The sequence below is a fragment of the Lynx rufus genome, unplaced genomic scaffold (assembly GCF_022079265.1).
Source record: "Lynx rufus isolate CCGP_SWC_20201006 ecotype Redwood Valley unplaced genomic scaffold, mLynRuf1.p SCAF_10, whole genome shotgun sequence".
Classification (NCBI taxonomy): domain Eukaryota; kingdom Metazoa; phylum Chordata; class Mammalia; order Carnivora; family Felidae; genus Lynx; species Lynx rufus.
Genome location: NW_025814824.1, coordinates 38553183 through 38571020, shown reverse-complemented (window position 1 = coordinate 38571020; position 17838 = coordinate 38553183). Strand labels below are relative to the sequence as shown.

At 37.1% G+C, this 17838-nt stretch overlaps 1 protein-coding gene across 7 annotated transcripts in view; it reads left to right on the top strand.

The window, feature by feature from the left end:
* MPDZ (multiple PDZ domain crumbs cell polarity complex component) overlaps positions 1 to 17838 on the top strand; it is a 130545-nt gene that overhangs the window by 82083 nt on the left and 30624 nt on the right. For 3 of the 7 annotated variants that reach the window (XM_047098022.1, XM_047098013.1, XM_047098008.1), the window contains 2 exons: positions 6045 to 6222; positions 17330 to 17492. In XM_047098022.1, coding sequence (XP_046953978.1) covers positions 6045 to 6222; positions 17330 to 17492 — 341 coding nt within the window. Of the gene's footprint in view, positions 1 to 6044; positions 6223 to 9311; positions 9423 to 14185; positions 14285 to 17329; positions 17493 to 17838 lie in introns of all 7 variants that reach the window. The other 4 variants (XM_047097983.1, XM_047097973.1, XM_047097999.1 and 1 more) reach the window with 2 other exon arrangements.

Genomic DNA, 17838 nt, shown 5'->3' with positions numbered 1-17838 from the left:
ACAGCTGGGGGCCTGGAGCCTGCTTCCGATTCTGTGTCTCCCCCTCTCTCTGCCCCTCCCCCTTCATGCTGTGTCTCTGTCTCTCTCTCTGTCTCTTTCTCTCTCTCTCTGTCTCTTTCTCTCCCTCTCTGTCTCAAAAATAAACACTAAAAAAAAAATAAAATAACTTTTTGATTGGAATTCTTGTAAAGCTATTTAGGCTGCTTAAAGAAATCAAGGTCTTTCTGAATCATTCTCACACTCAGACCAAAATATAAATGCTAGATCTGTGGCAGAAAATAGATTATGGTGTTTCTTATTTATATGAAGATAAAGGCAAAAGTAAGTTAGATGAAATTATTTTGTAGCTGGTGATCCTAGTGATAAACTTGAATTTTGTTGGAGGACAGAAATCACAAGTCTAACTTTTAAGATAGATTTATCAGCTTTTAATAACATTGTTGGAGAAAAAGTAGATTTTAGGAGACAATATGCAAAAAGTTTGGAGTCCCTAAGAGCCATGTTAGAATTCTAAGTTTGACACTTTTTAAGATAAATTTCTTAATCTCTGCTAGGTTTGTTTCTTCATCTGTAAAATGAGGTTAATAATCACATCTTTTAGATTTGGAGAATTCAGTGTGATAATGCACGTAAAATTTTTAGCACAGTGCCTCGTGCAGAGTAAGCAGTCAGTGGTTGGCCTGGTCAGTAATCACCGCCATGAGTAATAACTAAGCAAATAAAAAAATGTTGAACACAGGAATCATCTGATATTTTATTATGAGAAAGAATTGGGTGTAACTTCGGAAGTGGAAAATTTTTATACTTCTAGCCTGAGTTTTAGTCTTCACATCTCTAAAGGTGATAGCTACTTTACAGAGAGAATATGTTCGGAGCCTCCAGAAATCTTAAACAAGGTACCCTGTGCTAAGGTATTTTTTGGGAACAGTTCACAGAATAGCATGAGGAAGCTTATCGAACTAACCAGAGCTTTTAGTAAACGAGGAGCAAGTGTCATGAATATGCATTACAACACGGGAAATATGATGGGACATTCATTTATGCAGTTTAAAGAAGTTTACTTTGTGTGGCAATAGAGGATATTTGTTAGCGAAGCATAAATTTTAAGAATGCAAATAAGCTGTTACTCTTATTTTGCATGTGATTTTCATGTACAGAATTGGTATCATACTCTATGTGCCATTTTCTAGCTTGCTTATTTTCTCTCAATCCAGTGATTTGGAGATCTATCATGTTGATACTCAATTCATTCAGTTTAGTTGTTGCAGTGCATTTCAGCACATGAATACACCACCATTTATTCCCAGATTGCTACTTGAGTAGTTAACATTTATCCACAACTACAATAATTGTGTGCAATAAATATATCTATTTCCTTACACGTATGTGTGAGAATTTATCTAGGTATGTTTCCAAAAGAGGAATTGCTGGCTCATAGATTTAAATGTATTATTTATTTTATTAGAAGTTGTCAAATTGCTTTTTAAGGTGGCTGTACCAACTTTTAAATCAGGCAGTTCTAATATATGAGAGTTTCCTTTTCCCCGTGTCCTTGTGACCACATCATAGGATCATTTAAAAAACACGTTTTTTGGTCAATCTGATGGTTAGAAAATGGTATCTTGTGTTAATAAGCAACGTATAGGTATAACAGGAGTAAGGTGGTGGGGTACACATTTTCTCATCTGTCATCTGGATTGAATTTTATATCTTGCTTACCTTGCTGCAGTAATCATAATCTCAATCTTCATAATAAGAGTAATAAAAGATTTATTGATTGCTTGCTCTCTGCCAAAGCTTTGTTTTGCATTTTGCATACCTTCATTAATCTGGTCCTCACAGTAATTGACATAGAGAGACTCACTAGATCCATTTCCCGGCTGAGGAAGGGTAAAAGAGAGACTAAATAAGTTGCAGAGGGTCACACAACTGTTAAGGAGCAAAAAATTGGGACTTGAAAAGAGGGAGTCAGTTCAGAGCTCAGGGCTCAGAGCTTTGCTTTTCTGAATTTCATTCTCCGCAAACCTGTGTATTGGTCTCAAGGAAGGCTGCCATTATTCCGTTCAACTGAGTCTGAACGTGTTCTATAACATTTTTCTTTTACACATCTCCTTTTTTCTGTCCATGGAATGTTTTACCATGTCCTGTTCAGTGAATAACGAGTCTGGTTCCTTGCTCTGGTCATTCGGCAGCTCGGTCCTTGTTACCTTCCCCAGTGTTTTAAGGAGTTACAGCCTTTCTCCTAGCAAATATGTTGTATTTGAAAACACTTTACTATCTGCCAGACCCTATGTGGACATACAGTGCTATTTTCCAAAGGTTGTTTAACTTCTCTGAGCCTCTTCCCTTTGTGAAATGAATGAAAGTAAACAAACTCATCTAGAGAATAATGCTGAGCACATGATAAGCTCTTAATAAGTGTTTCCTGCTGCTATTTTTATTGTTTGAGAAATTATAAGAATCGGTCTCCCCAATTCACACTAACTACAAAGAACCCTAGGAGACATTTTCTTTCTTTGCTTTATTTTTTTCCTTTTTAAGAGAAGGGTTAAGGAGTCCTACATACGTATTCTGAATTCTTAAAGGTCTCCCTCCAAATGGCTAAATTTACTGACATCTTTACTTTGCCATTTTATCTTAGGAATTGCTTTAAGAAACAAGAAAGAGTTTTGGTTCTTGTCTTTCACAGAATTCCCACAGTGAAAGAATATGAGGACTAGGATTTTAACCAGTTTAAACTATTTATACAAATATTATTAAGATTCAGGAACCTGATAACATCCTTTCGAACTAAATAGTTAGGTCTCTAGGATTATAGATTTCTAATAAAAAAAAAAATGCTGACTTCATCTGCCTTCATCTGGCCAGGAGCTGTCCTCTCCCTCCACCCATGGTACTCCTTTTTACCCAGCCTTTTCTTACTGGGACCTCCCTCATTACACGGGAGTCCACACTCCAATCATTCCTCTCCTCTGGACGCTCCTCAAAGCTCCTCAAATTGAGGCCATGTTTGGACCACGCGTTGTTTTCCTATTTAATGCCCGACGTTGTCTCCCATCCTGTAGCACGGAGCAGACTGCATTATCTCAGAGCTCTCTGCTAGGTTTCTCTGCTTTTTTTCCAACACCCTGAGCTGCTTGTTCCTCCTCCCAGCCAGACACCTACCTCACTGCAAATCACCTTGTTCTTATCCCCCAGCCTTTTCTTAAGACATAAATTTAGTGCATTCATAGCTCTTAGAGCTATATGCAGTCACTAAATACGAGTTCCTGTGTTTATTATAGGGGTAGGGGAAGTGCACTCAAGCAGGGGAGGTGGCAAGCACCAAGGCCCCAGAGCAGAGAGCATGCGTGACCTACTTAAGGAACAACAAGAAGATGCTGGGGTAGCTGGAGTATAGAGAGGAAAGCAGAATTTTGGGAGAGGAATTTAGGGTGGCGGTGTGGGATCAAATCACGTAGGATATTGTCAGCCACTGCTTTTCGTGCCCGGACTGTTAGGTACCAGGTCTACCTTGGCAAGGAGGATTTCTACAGAGATAAGCTTCTGACATAGAGTGTGCAGGAATGTTCTTTTCCTTGATTTGATTGCCAAGTGTAGAAGCTACCATCTGTTCAGGGGTAGCTGAATTTCTTGGTTTCTTAATGTCTGCAGTATTAGAGCTCCTGGAAAATGGTACTTTTACATTGGTCTGTGTCCCAGCCAGGAGTGTGAGTCCAGCATTTACTTGTAACAAATCAGCTTCAGAATGGCATTAGTGTTTATCAGACCCTATAAAACATATAATTGAGAAAGTGTTTAATAAAATGGTTTTGTTTCACTACCGGTAAAACCTTAAATTGGCAAAATTTCATAAATTGACAAAAATTAACTTACATTACAGTGAGTTTTTAAAATTACATTAACTTACATTACATTGAGCTTTTAAAAATTTTGTTACGATTTTTGACCATATGAACCATTTTTTAAGTGTGCAAATCACTGGCATTAAGAACATTCCCATTGCTGCATAGCCATCACTACCATCTATCTCCAGAACTTAAATCCTCTTACAAAACTGAAAATGTGTACCTGTTAAATAATAACTCCCCATTTCTGCCTACCCCCATTTGCTAGCAATCACCATTCTTGTTTCTTTTCCCCCAGTCTTACTGAGAAGTAATTGAACATACATCACTGTATAAGTTTAAGGCAAATAGCATGATGGCTTGATTTTATATGTGTCCTCGAAAGATTATCACAATAGGTTTCAAGCCTTACGTTTAAATCCTTGATCCATTTCAAGTTAATTTTTGTGTGTGGTATAAAATACGAATCCCTTTCAATTCTTTTACATGTAAATATTCCATTATCCTGGCACCATTTATTGAAGAGACTTTCTTTTCTCCATTGAGTATTCTTGCCTCCCTTGTCAAATATTAGTTGACCTTATTATATATTCTTGTGTTTATTTCTGGGCTCTTGATTCTGTTTCACTGGTCTATGTGACTGTTTTTATGCCAGAACTATGCTGTTTTGAATGACTGTAACTTTATAAGTACAGCTTGAAATCAGAAAGTGTGATGCCTCCTGCTTTGTTCTTTTTTCCTCAGGCTTTCATTGACTATTTAGATGGAGTCTTTTGTGATTTCATATAAATTCTAGAGGAGTTTTTTTTTTTTTCTATTTCTGTAAAAAATGCCATTGGAATCTTGATAGGAATTGCATTGAATCTATAGATGTTTTTTGTTAGTATTCACATTTTAGCAATATTCTTCCAACCCATGAACACAGGATACCTTTCCATTTATCTGTGTCTTCTTTGGTTTATTTTGTGAATGTCTTGTTGTTTTCAGAGTAGAGAAATGTCAAGTCCTTAAATGTATTACTATTTTATTATTTTTGGTGCTACTGTAAATGAGATCAATTATTTTTTTCCAGAAATTTTGTTGTCAGTATATAGAGATGTTACTTATCTCTGTATGTTAATTTTGTATCCCACAACTTTACTGAATTCATTGATTAGATTTAACAGTGTTTTGATTATTTTTGATTTATGTATAGAAAATTGTGTCATCTCCATAGAGACGATTTTAATTCTTCCTTTCCAATTCTGGTACCTTCTGAATATTTTTCTTGCCTGATTGCGCTAGCTGGGGTTTCCAGCAATATGTTGAACAGGTGTGGTGAAAGTGGACACCTTTGTCTTGTCCTGATCTTAGAGGAAAAGCTTTCATCCTTTGATCCTTCCATACTGTTTTCCATAGTGACTGCAACATTTTACATTCTACCAACAGCACAGAAGGATCCAATTTCTCCTTGCCAACACTTCCTTTCTCTCTTTGTTTGTTTGTTTGTTTGTTTGTTTCTTGATAATAGCCATCCCAGTGGGTGTGAGGTGGTATCACACTGTGGTTTTGATTTGCATTTCCCTAATGATCAGTGATGTTGAGCATCTTTCATGAGCTTTTGGGCCATTTGTATATCATTTTTGGAGACAAGTCTGTTTAATTCCTTTGTCCATTTTTTAATCAGACGGCTTAATTTTTTAATTTTTTTTTATTTTAATGCTTATTTATTTTTGAGAGAGAGAGAGAGAGAGAGAGAGAGAAAGCGAGAGTGTGAGTGGGGGAAGGGCAGAGAGAGGGAGGAAGACACAGAATGAGAAGCAGGCTCCAGGCTCTGAACTGTCAACAGAGAGCTGGACACAGGGCTTGAACTCACCAGCTGGAGATCATGACCTGACGCTTAACTAACCCGATGGCTTAATTTTTTGTTGTTATGTTTTGGTGTTCTCTAAGAATTCTAGATATCAATCCCTATCTAAAGAGTGATTTGCAAGTATTTTCTCCCAATCTGTCTGTTTCCTTTTTACTTTATTGATAGTATTTTTTGATTAACACAAGTTGTTTTTTTTTATTTTTTTGAAGTCCAGTTTGTCTGTCTTGTCGTTTGTTGCTTGGGACTTTGGAGTCATATCCAAAAATCATTGCAAAGCCCAGTGTTGTGAGACTTCTCTCTTTAAGCTTTCTTATAAGAGTTTACAATTTTATTTATCTTTATAGGGTTGAACTTTGGAGAGAACCAAGCAAATCCTTGGGCATCAGCATTGTTGGTGGACGAGGCATGGGGAGTCGTCTAAGCAACGGTGAAGTGATGAGGGGCATTTTCATCAAACATGTTCTTGAAGATAGTCCAGCTGGCACAAATGGAACCTTGAAACCCGGAGATAGAATAGTAGAGGTATCCTCTAGTGAGCTTTCTGTGCCAAAGTTCCCTCCCTCTTCCATCCTTTTTACTAAGGGAATTGTTGTCTTTACACTGCTTACTCGACCCAACATGAAAGTCAAATGTGCTTATGGTGGAGGCGTCTCTCTCTCATATGTCTCATTTCATCTATAATTTTTCTCTTTAGAGCATGGTGACAGATTATATATCTTGATTCAGACACTGGTGTTTGGAGGTATCATCAACTATTTTTAAAAACATTGGCCCTGAATTAAAATAATGAAGTTCTGTTTGAAAGAACAAAGCAAATTTCTTGGGGAAAAATTGAATTGTTTGAAATTATGTATACATGTACAGAATGTGTACATCATAACTAAGCTCTCCAGTGAGATTTTATTTCAAGAAATGCTTTGTCACGATCATTTCATTGTAGATTAACTTCGTTGGATAAGATTGTTTTCCAAGTGAGTCTCTTTGGTAAATCTTTTATGCTAATCACGCTGGTAACCTTTTATATAAATGCCCCACCCCCACAATCCAGGCTCAGATTTTCCTCCTACTTCTCAGTGCTGTGCCCATTTATCACTGAGGGGTGTGTGTGTGTGTGTGTGTGTGTGTGTGTGTGTGTGTATGTATTTACACACTCACGTATGTGTAACTTTGTTATGAACAAGAGAAGTATTTGGTCAAATTGTTGCTAATCTCTTAATTCAAAACAAAGTATAATATGTTAAATAGACTTTTCTTCCTTGGTCACTACTCATTTACTCAGCAAATATTCCTGGAACAGCTGTTGCATTCCAGATGCTACGACAGGCTCTGGGCATTCTTCAGTAAACAAGGCACCATGCCTGCCTGTCAAGTGTGACAGACTTAACAAGTAATCAAGTCACTTCAGAACAGTGTGATAAATTATTTGATCAGGGTAAGTGTAGTTTTAGTTAAGAGGGTGGAGGGAGGGTACCTGACCCAGATTTGCTAAATTGTCAGGATTTATAGAGTAGAATAAGAGACAACTTCCCAGTAGAAACCAATCACTTTATTATTATAAGGACCATTATATTTACTTTATGCAAGTGATTGTCTCTCATTTTCTAAATCCATATAACTAATTAATTAATAATTAATAATGCATTAAAATGCATTAATTGTGTAGAAAAAGATGATAACATATTAACCACAACTTTAAAATGAACAGTTTCAGGATTTATTTATTTAGTCCTTTACTGGTTGATTGTCTGTGAGAGCTAAAGAGGGAGGAAGATTGAGACATGGGAGGACAAGGGTCATGTCTTTTTTGTTTTGTTTTGTTTTTTTCCTCCAACCATTTATAAGGGAGAATAATGGGCTTTTTCTCTCTTCCTGCATCCTTGCCTTTCATTAGGTGATATCTTAGCCCCTTTTTAAAAGAAATGTTTACTTATTTGTTTTGAGAGAGAGTGCACGTGTGTGAATGGGGGGGAGGGGCAGAGAGAGAGGGAAAGAAAGAATCCCAAGCAGGCTCCATGCTGTCAGCACAGAGCCCAGTGCGGGCTCAAACTCATGAACCGTGAGATCATGACCTTAGCCAAAATCAAGAGTTGGACATTTAACAGACTGAGCCACCCAGGTGGGTGCAGAGCACCTTTTTAAAGAACTCTTTCTTAGCTAGAACACTATCTAAAGTTCCCAATTTCAGATTATCACAGGGCAGTTTATTTTATGGATAATTCACTATTAAATACCTTTGACCTAAGGCTAAAAAGTAAGGAAACATTTATAATTATTTCTAGAAAGGACTGATTATGGTTTGTACCAAAATGTTGTTTAAATGTATTGAGGGAGTTAAAGCATCCCTTTCAAATTGAAAAGAAAGTATGTTTCTGTGTGTGGTAAAATACTATATGCGTTTTAGCACTAGTTTGTTGAAGGCTCTTATATACAGGGGCTTTTCTAGTAAGTAAGAAAGCCTTAGGCCTCTGGGATCCTGGAGATTCTAAAACATGTCTCTGCCAAGTGTCTAAAAATGTATTTAGACTAGACGAGTAGAGACCTGCACACTATTCCATTCTAAGTATAGAGTTCTTTGGACTTGAGCAAAGATCTGTAACGTCCTGGTAAACATCCACAGATGGAATATTTAGTGGATGTGAACACTAACTTTTATTCTACAAAAATGAAAGCCATTTTTAATACGCACTGAAAGATGTAATACATTATCTAAGTATCAACCTGAGGGGGGTTTTCAATTAAATGCATGTACTTCTTTTAAAGGTGATAATGTCCTATGCAGAGATCGAATAATTAATTTTCTTTTCCAGAATTGTGCCTACTCCGATTTTCCTATTTTGTTGCATATACCATATTGTGGTAATTGGAAATGATAAAATGATAACAGTATCCTATAGTTTTAACCTGGCAGGATTAGCATTTGGCCTTTCGAACTATTCTCCTTCCTATTCAGTGCATAAGCTGACCTGATCATCACCCAGGCATTCCATGGTCAAAAAAAGGTTACAAAATAACTTTCATTTTCAAGCTATTTATTTAAGAATTACTAACAAGCACAAATTCTTGGCTTCCAGCTCCTGTCACATCTACTACAAAGATTCTTTTGCAAAACTAATCTTGTCATAACCCGATTTTTCCGAACATCAGACTTTTGTTTTTAACTTCAAGCGTCTGTATACAGAGAGAAACACACAAAGCATCGCCCACCCATTTCCCAAACTAATCTATAATGAATCGGAAGCAAATGTGTATGGTGATTTTCCTGATGAAGACAGTGCTGTGGGACAGATCCCTCATATGATTTCTTTAATGATGTTGATTTCCTAATTTAAGGGAACAGCTGATAGTGTAAGGAAAGCAGAAGCAGAGCCTTCATTTCAACTGATTATTATTTTAGTTGATTATTGGAGACAGAAATCTGTGTCCAAAAAAAGGGACCACAAGTCTCCTGGACAAATTAAGAGTTCTGGAGCCTCAAAAGTAGTCACCGTTATTTTTGATTCTGAAACAGAGTTTCCAGGAGCCTCACCCAGGATCCTCAAAACTCCAGATCCACAAATTGTTCTGTTGTTCTGTAGCTTCTTGAAATGTTAAGCTGAGGCCTTCCATTGCAGGTGGATGGAATGGACCTCAGAGATGCAAGCCATGAACAAGCTGTGGAAGCCATTCGGAAAGCAGGCAACCCTGTAGTCTTTATGGTACAGAGCATTATAAACAGACCAAGGGTAAGCAAACAAAAAGGGCAAGGTAGGCAAACCCAAACAGTGTTCAACTTGGAAGCTAATGTAACAAGGGCCAAGTTGTCTCTAAGAGCAGATAGCCAGTGTTGAAATCTCAGGAGACTTGTTAAAATTTATATTGTTTTGTTTTTGTTTTTTTTTTAATTGAGTTATCCTGGAAATCCCTTCTGCCATGTTTAATAAACACTGGAAGCCCATTGAAGACACAGAGAAGTAGGATTCATTGATGGCCATCGGTGTCTAGATGGATAATTGTTAGTATTCACCATAGTCACAAAATATATAAGTTGTTAAGAGGAACGTGATACAATCGTTTAACTTAATAGTGTGTGACCTCTGGTGGAGTCGCTGAGAAGCCCGAGTGATTACATTTTCCTTCTACACTTACTTTCTAGACAGAATTTCTAGCTGATGCAATCCCGTGATCACCTGTGAATCATCTTGAGTGTATTTGTCTGTCCCACTGAACATTCTACACAGTGGAAATTTAAGCTGTGTGTTTATACACTAGTGATTTCATAACTGAAGCTTCCCAGCCACAGTCACTGTAAAGGTCTTCATCCCTGGCAGACAAAAACCTACTGACCCATTTTACCATCAGTCCTGACAGGTAAAATGGCTTGAAGAAATATTCGAGAAAGTAGGATGAATGAATTTAATGAATGTTGTTGATGGAGAAGAGACGAAGCAAGGCTTTGTGGATTTGATATGCCCTAACGATTCCGAAGAGGAAAACGATGCCAAGAGTTTACAACTGTTTTTTTTAGCTATTCCTTCTTTAGGTCTCACTGAAAAAGCTTATTTTCATGTGCAGCAGTTCTTAACCATACCCCTTGGAAAGTTCTTCAGAGCCATACACATTCACTGAAAAGTTTGCGTATCATTTCAGGAGCTTCCTAAATGTTCTGAAGTTCACAGAGGTTCTAACTTCTGGATTTTAGTAAAAAGAAAACAAAACACAAAAAGACCCTGCCATACTGGTTGTCTTTCAAATACCTGCTCATTAATTAGCTTTATTTAAAAGAAAAATGTCAACATATGTGAGGGAAGTTAAAAGAACCTTCTAAAACTTAAAGTAGGTAATTATTTTATAACTTTAAAATCAAGAATACAAGAAATCAGTGCTCAAATGATGGAAAGAGAGTAGCAGGCAGCTCCATAGATGAGGTCAGCAAAAGTGACTCGTCAGTATTCTGTGCAGTGGAATTCGAAGTGACCAGATTTATCCTGTCGGTCCTTCTGTTGTCAAGACAGGTGTAGCTCTGGTCTGGGTTTACTGTAAGAAATGAATTTAGTCGTTCTTCATGTGAGCAGTTATCTTCACATCTGCAGTTTTTAATCATTCCGTTGTTTATTGTTAGGTAATAATTGCCCATTCAGATGAGAAAATCTGCCAAATGGTAGGGCTGCACCATGCTGCAATTCTCTTCAAATGGTATTCAGTTTGTTTAAATAACTACAAATCTTTCCACATTTGTTTCCATTTGTCGTGTCCAATGTAGATACAGAATGATGATGTTGGCAAATGGCTGTTTAAGTTAAAACCATTTTTTTTTGTACGTGGGTAGGTTTTATTCCTTTGTTTTATTTTTAATTTCCAAGTTGCATATCATGCAGGACAGTACTGTAAACTGCTGAATAGGATTCTTCATATTAGTTTTAAAAACTTAAACTGCAGACATTTCTTTCAATGCTGGTCACAGTTTCTAATGAGCTGGGAAGATATTTTCTCATACACCTGGAAAATACCGCTATTTTATTATCTGAGGTATAATGACTCTTGATTTTATAGCAATTACTCCAGGATAAATCTTTCTTAGAGTGACATGTTTAGTCAAGTTATGTGTGACAGGATTCAGAGTATGCTACCCCAAAATAGAGAATACTGAATATTTTAAGCCAAAGGAATTTAGGAAAAGGCAGGTGCTGGAAGGACTCAGACCTCCCCCTTCTCCCCTGATGCAGGTTGTAAAACCTTCCTCTGAGAGGCGCCCTCCCCATACCTGGAGGAAAGGAACATCCCTGCCTCCAAAGACAGAGGGACACTGGGAAGAATCTGAACGAAGAGACCTTCCTAAGTTTTCCTCAGTTTCCCTACTGTGTTCATACTCTTTTGTCCTATCATATTTTCCATGACTTCCCACTCTTTTTTTTTTTTAATTTTTTTTCAATGTTTTTATTTATTTTTGGGACAGAGAGAGACAGAGCATGAACGGGGGAGGGGCAGAGAGAGAGGGAGACACAGAATCGGAAGCAGGCTCCAGGCTCTGAGCCATCAGCCCAGAGCCTGATGCAGGGCTCGAACTCACGGGCCGCGAGATCGTGACCTGGCTGAAGTCGGACGCTTAACCGACTGCGCCACCCAGGTGCCCCGATGACTTCCCACTCTTAAGCAAACCTCCTGTAAAAAACCTCAAGTCTAACTATTGCTTCAGTTCTTCATTATCTAATGAAGGCTCTGTGTCATGTGAAAGTTAACATTAAATCAACATAAGTACTTTTCTCTTGTTAATCCCATTTTTTATTACAGAGATCGAGCTGAGAACTTCAGATGAATAGGGGAAAGATATTTTTCCTCCTCTTCTTACGCATTCAGCTTTGGGAAATCAGAATCACTTTTGCATTTAAAATGAGGTCTATTTTCAGTGTTTTACTTCCTTGTGGAAATAATCATGTTTCCAGTAATCTAAAGGGAAAAACAATCACCAATACAGAAGACTCTCTTAATGGAAAATGTTTTCTTTGTAGATACAATAAAACTTCAAAAAAAAATCCTGTACATAGGATGAAAAGATAGTCAATCTCTTTGGCACCTAGACTATTCAAGAATCAGAATTTCCCAGAACTGAGAATGATGATGATAATCCTCATGATAATTAATAATATATTCTGTACTTATTATTACTGACAGTTCCATCCGTTGGACCACATGGTCGTACCAAAGGGTGGACAGACCCTATTAATATGGACCAGAGAATGGTTTTGCTTTCCTATGCTTTGTCTTAGTTAATAACATTTTCGTTTTTATCAGCCCTTCGAACTATAAGTAGAAGTTTCATCATTGATTTTTTAATAAAGAATATGGCCTGTTCCTATAAATCTCTTCATAGTAATAGATCTACCACTCCATTTGCTGTACTCATGCTGTACTTTATACTCTGCTATCAGGGCCAAATTCTAATCCTATGTAGGAGCTGCAAATTAAAAAAAAAAAAAAAAAAAAAAAGCAAAACAGGAAAGGAGAGCTCTCATTAAATATTCCATTTCTTACCATTATGTTTTTTTTTATTATTCTATAGAATTATAAAGGAACTTTAAAACCCAAAAATTCCATGTATGAGGATCAGAAATAATTTCCACCTTCCATAGTATGGAATTATTTTGCCTAGAATATGATTTTAATCTCTGCCTAGTCATTTCTCCCACCCTTAATAAACGGTCGCGTTCCTTGGCATTCGTGATCTTTTCTTTTGTAAAGCAGGAGTTGACATTTAAACTGAAAAGCAGAGAGAAAGTTGAGATGAGCAGAAATGTCATTGTGCCCATTTCTTTTTCCCATCTTCCCTCTGTAGGAAAAACATTGCAGGAAGAGCAGATTGAAAGGGTAATGTGGCATAAGCTTTAGTACAGGCGTACTGAGGATAGAGCCTTTCCAGAGTATTCTCCCGTACAGGGTGGCGTCACATGACAACCTCTCCCTACTCTTGATGCTTGCCAGTAGGGCTTTTTTATAGACAGAAGTAACACAAACATTTAATTGGAGCCAAAATGAATTTTAAATGTCTGCAATTTCCCCTGAAAGATACAGTCAATAAAAGAAGAAGATAGCGGGTATGAAAAGAAGGAGAAGAATTTATTGTGCTAAGGAAATTACTTTCATTTTTTTTAAACTATGAAAATGCTAAATTCTATCTGGCAGTCATCCTGCCTTTAATACATATATTCAACTCCAGTAGTCCTAGCTCAGGGAGTATCTCAAGCAAGCCACAAAATCTGTGAGAAACACTCTAAGGCAGGACTTCAGTATATGCATAGCCTCATAAATTCCCTCTCATATGGGAACTTTTATAGGAAACTTTTAAAAATCAATGTTTCTACCTCCACAAAAAAAAAAAAGGGCAGAAATAAAGAACACCACTGTAGGGTGGTTCATTTATGTAAAATTGTTGATTTCCCTTTTTAAAGGGAAAAATCCTATTGACCTGATGTAACCTTAATATCCAATCTAAGTTTGAAAATTTTCCTTCCTGGGAAACAAGATAAAAGAATCATGAAGGTTACCAGTGAACTAGCAGACAAATGTTTAATTTGCATTCTGCAGCAGATAGACTGTTTCTTTTTTGTTTTACAATAGAAGCATACTTTGCTTTTAAACGTAAACAAAAAACATTTAAGGTTTTCGTCTTGAAACCTGTTTACTGATATGCATGGGACATACGTGAATATATAGATTGGGCAACGTGTATGTGCATCTGTCTGTGACAGTGAAAATAAAAGAAATGTGGTATCAGTTTCACCAACTCATATCCTACGTAGTTCGTGGCCAGATTTAGGTCGAGGTGTAGATCCAGATCGCTAGAGGTTAACCTTTAGTTCTAGACTGTTTAATACGATGTTGCTCTTAATGACTAGATCTGACTGGATCTAGTAATTTCACACTGTTATTTAAATCAGTACTTTGTTCTTAAAACTTGAGTTGTTTTAAATATATTTCTTTTGCGCTCAGCGCCTCTTATGTTTCCTTTTAGAAATCCCCTTTGTCTTCCTTGCCGCACAACCTTTACCCTAAGTACAACTTCAGCAGCACTAACCCATTTGCTGATTCTCTTCAGTTCAACGCTGACAAGGTTGGATAATGCCATTGTCTTGCCATTCGTTGCCTTTTGCAAATGTTTCGTTCTTTGTTGTGCCTTTGTCCTAGTTCACTGTTTACTAAATTGGGGCAGGGAAAAAAAAAAAAGCAAAACTGTGTGTTTGGAGTGGGCATGCAGATCCTTTCATAAGCACATTTTTTTTTGCCAGAGCATATTCATTTTTATAGCTGAAATTAGATGGCCCTTCTGAACAGTAAGGGAGAATCGTGAGTCCAGTGCCTTTCCTATATTTTGGTGTGAGTTAAATTTTCTGATATTTGAATTTTTGTTAGTTGCCAAATGTATGAAGTACTTTCACACATAATTTATTTAAAGCCTTGTATTGATTTAAATCCTTCTCAGACTTCTACAAGGTGGTCCTAAAAAAGCCCTTCTGTAAGTTAATCACTCCACAAATAATTGTGTGTATGCAGGAGTATGTTGAATATTCATAAAGTGTGTCCATATAAATGCCTGAATGAGGAAACATGCCCCTGTTTCAATGCTTGTAAACCTATACTTGGATAGTCTCATATTCCGATGAAATTATAAACCCAGAATTGAAACAAAAACTTACTTACAAGAATCTCTATATGATAATTTGATCATGATAAGGAAGAAAGCTCTCAACAGTTTCAGGAAGCATTTTATGAATATTCATTGGGTTTTCATGTTATTGTAATATGGATAACCAAAGATGTTGTATCTGAAGGAATATGTTTTCTGTTACTATAGGAATTACAGAATTCAAGTAGAGTTATCTTCCGTTGTTCCCCAACTAACCCTTTTGCTCCCACACCATTTAAGGTTTGTCTCAGTGTGAAATTTTCATGAGTAAGTAGGTGTGTTACCGTGTGCTATGTGTGTGTTACACTTGTGTGCATACATGGCATGGAGTGATCTCAAGTGCACTTTGCGTTTTTTGCCAATGAAGGCTAAACAGTCTCTGTTAAAGAATTGTATTTTCGTTAATAAATCTTAAGTGTCAACCACAAGCTAATTACATGATCTCATTCAGAAGGAGGGTTTTCGGGAGTCGTAAAATAGAACACCTAATCGCTTGCCCCTTTAGTAAATATAAATAACAGGCTTGTATTCCCTTTATGATGAGTCAGTAATGTGAGGACCCACCGTTTTAGTTTACTCACGGTATGAAAATGGTGTGCCTAAGTCAGTTCCTAAACAGTTTTTTAGGCAGATTTTGTTATCTTTAAGTAAAATAACAGCTCAGGAAAGATATGCAGCAAGATCTATAATGTTTGCGTCCATAAATTTATTAAAATTAAGGGAGGTTTAAATCAGATTTTGTCCCCCTTTTTAAAAACCAAATGGGCTTAACCTATCCTTGCTAATATTCTCTCTTGTTATAGAGAAGTTTTTATTTTAACCAGAAAAAAAGTAAATTCCATACTCCCCCCTCCCCCACTCCCTGCCTCCCCCGCCGCCCCTACCTTAGTATGTTAAATGAACCTTGTTTGTTTGCTGGACATTTTTATTTGTACATTGTTGATTTGAGGGTTTTATGGCACAGTATTTGGGAAGACAACAAGGGTTTTGTTTGCAGTGGTAGTTTTTGTCTGGGTGGCCAGCTGTGTGTAAACCAAACATTTGAACACAGTAGATTCTGTCACTTGAAAATCTATTGCCTATAAGTCTCTACCAATGAGCTCTCTGTTACTTTGCCAGAAAAATAGTAATTGATATTTATTAGGTTCATTTTGGGGCAGCTTAGCATCCTAACGTGGTTTCTGAATCAACAAAGAAAGATCACCTTCAGTGCTATATAGTTGTAGTATTAGGTGTATTTTGTGGTATTCTGGTTCTTGACAAGAGTTAACAATTGCTAACTATTTGTACATGCTTATCATCTGATGTGTTCTTTAGAAGGTTTTTTTTTTTTTCATCAAAATCTTTTCCCAGATCCACACATATAAAATGAGGTATATCAGAGGGATTTTTGTATGAAAAAAAGGTAAAATAAGAATAGGAAAAATGTTGATTCAAGGCATCAGGGACAGCTTCATACCATGGTTAGAACTTTAAGTGGGTATCTCTGAGCGTTGGATTAGGTACTAACTGTGGAAGTTGGAGGAGACAGCATGGCATAATGGAAAGTGCATTGGATTAAGAACTAAAAGAAATCTAGTACCGGTGTGATTTTGAACAACATCATCTCATGGCCTCAGGTCTTTCATCTGCAAAATGAGTAAAATGAGCTCAGTGACTTATAGGCCTTTCCAACTCTAATATTCTATTTGATAATCTGCAATATAAGAGCTTGATACCAAGCCCTTTTTTTGAAGTAGGACCGATAGCCCCAAGTGACAGCAAGTATGCCGTACTCTGGGTTTGTATGAAGTGGTCTCTTGTGTTTTCTCACTTACCTTGTGAACTCCCTTGGCAAGGGAATGATGGGGCCGTCCCTTAAAACCTGCTCCTCAGATCTGAGTCTGTGCGCTCTGTGCTAACAAACCAGCTCCCCTGGTAGATGAGCCTGCATGTGTAATGCTCATTTTCATGGGTTTGTTAAGAGAGTCATTTGGAGAGAGGATTCAGGTAATGATGAAGAATTCTTTATATATAGTCTGACTGCCAGCCTTTGAATGCCTTTCATTGTTTGATTAACTTATTTGTTCATTTTTTTTTTCCAATTTCTTGGAAGACTTTTCTAGACACACAAAATCTCGCCTAGACCCCTGCATATTTATGAAAACTTTTGAATGAGAATTTTTTTCCAAAAGGGGAAGTTTGCACAGTTTTTTTTCTATCTTGTCATTTAAGCCTTCAAATTGAAAAAAATCATTGGCCTAAAATACCAAATAATAGTTTAATGAATTATACTTTTTTATTATATATTATGCTATTTTTTACTATATTTAAACTTTACCTGAATCCTGTCTACCATTGTATATACATTTTTTGATTATATATGTGTTAGATATTTTAAAGCCCGTTTTTGACATTATACTTTTATTTCTTTTACTTAAGTTGGTCTTCCTTAGACTGCACGTACCCACTGTATTCTTCTTGTTCCCGCAGGCACCCAGTCAGTCAGAATCAGAGCCGGAAAAGGCTCCATTGTGCAATGTGCCTCCACCCCCTTCTTCAGCGTCTAAAGACATGAGCAGCGATCATACACAGTCATCCACAAGCAAAGTCTCAGAAGATGTGGACAAAGAGGATGAGTTTGGTTACAGCTGGAGTAAGTTGTCTTTTGTGATGTATTCAGTTATAATAGCGACATTAAAGTAGCTCTGGGTTTCTCAAGGCTTATGCCCTGGGTGGATAAGTACGTTTCAGCTTTAGTTATATATACTGCAATTTTGTTTGGAAAAAATACTGTTTGTTTTGCCTGGATACAGCCCACATTCCCAAAGCATGAAATCATAGTCTCCTTTCCTCTAACCAAACGTTCCTGCGAAGCCCATTTTGCCGTTTGTATGAGCGTTAAAGAGGGCAGGGCACTCTCTCAGAACCTAGTACAGGATCCGCCACCTTGTGGTCTTGAACAAGTCATTGCCCCTCTCCAGACCTCACATTCCTCATTG